The sequence below is a fragment of the Nicotiana sylvestris genome, chromosome 2, assembly GCF_000393655.2.
Source record: "Nicotiana sylvestris chromosome 2, ASM39365v2, whole genome shotgun sequence".
NCBI lineage: Eukaryota > Viridiplantae > Streptophyta > Magnoliopsida > Solanales > Solanaceae > Nicotiana > Nicotiana sylvestris.
The window spans coordinates 175,651,343-175,654,257 of record NC_091058.1 but is presented as its reverse complement, the minus strand read 5'-3'; the positions used below and the strand labels follow the sequence as shown (position 1 = coordinate 175,654,257).

General features: G+C 40.4%; 1 protein-coding gene across 1 annotated transcript; it reads left to right on the top strand.

The window, feature by feature from the left end:
- Positions 1-274: 274 nt before the first annotated feature.
- On the top strand, positions 275-787 carry LOC138885991 (uncharacterized). The gene has a single exon (XM_070167012.1). It carries the CDS (start codon positions 275-277, stop codon positions 785-787), a length of 513 nt encoding a protein of 170 aa, XP_070023113.1.
- The last annotated feature ends 2,128 nt before the right edge of the window (positions 788-2,915 follow it).

Sequence of the window (2,915 nt, the reverse complement as noted above, 5' to 3'; positions counted from 1 at the left end):
CGCTATCGACTACTTCACAAAGTGGGTTGAAGCAATTACTCTCAAATCTGTCACCAAGAAAGCTGTAGTAGACTTCATGCATTCCAACCTCATCTACCGTTTTGGCATTCCTGCAACTATCATTACGAATAATGCTGCAAATTTGAATAGTCATTTGATGAAGGAGATATGTGAACAATTCAAGATAACGCATTGGAACTCTACTCCTTATCGTCCCAAAGCCAATGGTGTCGTCGAAGCAGCAAACAAGAACATCAAAAAGATTTTGAGAAAGATGATTCAAAGCTCCAAGCAGTGGCATGAAAAGTTGCCTTTTGCATTATTGGGGTATCCTACCAAGGTACGCACATCGGTCGGAGCAACCCTGTACATTTTGGTTTATGGCACTAAAGCCGTAATACCCACGGAAGTTGAAATCCCTTCTCTCCGGATCATTGTTGAAGTTGAAATTGAAGATAGTGAGTGGGTCAAACCCCATTTGGAACAATTAACCCTGATCAATGAAAAGCGGATGGCCGCAGTCTGCCACGAGCAGTTGTATCAAGAAAGAATGGCCCGTGCCTATAACAAGAAATTGCGGACTAGAAACTTTGAAGTGGGGCAACTCGTTTTAAGGCGTATTCTTCCCCATTATCAGGAAGCAAAAGGAAAATTTTCTCCCAACTTAAAAGGTCTATACATTATCAGAAAATTATTTCCAAAAGGGGCATTGTATCTGGGAGACATTGAAGGGAATGACCCTGAAACAGCTGTGAATACAGATACAGTCAAAAGGTACTATGTCTAATCCTTCTGCAGCAATAGCATTATGAGATTGGGATGACGAAGGTTTTCATTCTCGCTACCCCAAACACTCTAATCTTTTGCTAAACCTTTGAGTCAGTTACCTTTCTTTCATTACCCTCTTTGGAACTCGAAGACATTTGTAAAAAAATGAAAAATGAAAAAATAAAAAAAGAAATGATGACAAAAAAATAGAAAAAAAACAAAAATAAAAACAAAATATTTCCCTGAACTACGTTCGACTTGATTCCGAAAAAATATGTAGGCAACCTCTCTCTAGGGTTCAGTCACACCAAAACAAAAATCCAAGTTCCCTCCAAAAGTGAAACTGGAGCAGAAGTTACAGTGGTTCGGCGATGATCCCGCCTGAATGATTCCAAAGTTGTAATTCAATCCGAATTCTTTTACCCAAACCTTGTTCAAGTCCTTCCGATCAATCGGCAAAAGGTGTTCAAAATCGGACAATGCAACTGTTTAGATTTGATGCGATCAAAATAAGGGAAATAAAATGAGAGAGTCTTATTGGTGAAAACCCACAGGCACCATAAGTCGTCGGTGAGCAGAGAAACTGAAAAATGAGAGAGTCTTGTTAGTAAAAACTCGTAAAGAGCACTATAAGGCGACGGTAAAAAGAGAAATGAGAGAGGTCGATTGGCGAAAACCCGCAAAGGGTGCCGTTGATCGAAAAGAAGAAACCCCTGGCAAGGTTCCTCAGTTTTAAAACACGGGTCGCAATGGGTTTATGAGAAGTTGGATAGTTGTGCAGATCAGGTATCCAGTCCAAGAAGCATTTCATGTCTATTGAAGTCTGCATGCACCCCAGATAAGTCCTTATTTCCTCCCCGAAAGGGACACTTCTCCTTAAATTCATTTTCTTGTCCTTTGTTTGCTTTTCCTTGAATCCCTTTCGGTCAAATTCTGTTCCGAAACTAATACAAGAAAAGGTGGCAAGATTGGTTTTACAGGGGTCTGCTTAATCAAAGCCAAGTCCAAAGAAAAGTACCCAGCCTCAGCAGGTGCATCAAGTCGATCCCGACTGGTCATGATGGCTGATGCTCTGAAATCAGATTTATTGAAAATGAAAAGAAATATAAATTCAAAAGCCCCTAGAGGCAAAATAAGATGAAAGGGCCAAAAGCCCCACAAATTTGAACCATCATCTGGAAAGTTTGGGAAGTTGAGTTCCTCGGTTTTAGGAGAGAGATCAATCTTCAGAAAAGCCAGCAAGCAGCAGAAGTTCTCACCAAAAGAGTTGGGCTGATATCAAGTGATCAAAAACAATAAAGGCCATAAAACCAACCACCGTTTCAAACTAACAATTGTTCTTTGTTTGAAAAATTGAAACAAGTGCAATCCAAAGCAACTGCGCAAGAAGCAGGATCAACCAAAAGGGAAAAGTTGTGCAAGACCTATAAACAGCTTCGTAGCAATAGTCAACCCGAAAGTGAAGTTTCCTCCAAATTCTTTCCAGCATTTTAAAAAAAATATGATAGCTTAGGATTCCCAACCTCAATCTTTTACGCTTTTACCAACTTTAGGGCTCCAATCCCTATGTTGAGATTTTTAGACATAGGGTCTCCATTCCCTAGTCGCCTTTTGCCAACATTAGGGCTTCAATCCCTGAGGTGAGATTTCTAGACATAGGGCCTCCATTCCCTAGTAGCATTTTGCCAACATTAGGGCTCTAATCCCTAAGTTCAGATTTTTAGACATAAGGCCTCCATTCCTTAGTCGACTTTTGCCAACATTAGAGCTCCAATCCCTAAGTTGAGATTTTTAGACATAGGGTCTCCATTCCCTAGTCGCCTTTTTTGCCAACATTAGGGCTCCAATTTCTAAGTTGAGATTTTTAGACATAGGGTCTCCATTCCCTAGTCGCCTTTTTTGCCAACATTAGGGCTCCAATTTCTAAGTTGAGATTTTTAGACATAGGGCCTCCATTCCCTAGTCACTTTTTTGCCAACATTAGGTCTTCAATCCTTGAATTGAGGTTTTAAGACATAGAGCCTCCATTCCCTAGATGCCTTTTGCCAACATTAGGGCTTCAATCCCTAAGTTTAGATTTTTAGACATAGGTCCTCCATTCCCTAGTCGCCTTTTTTTGCCAACATTAGGGCTTCAATCCCTGAGTT

What these genes read in the sequence shown, in the direction of transcription:
- LOC138885991 (XM_070167012.1), top strand. Translation starts at nt 275, where the DNA reads ATGATTCAAAGCTCCAAGCAGTGGCATGAAAAGTTGCCTTTTGCATTA.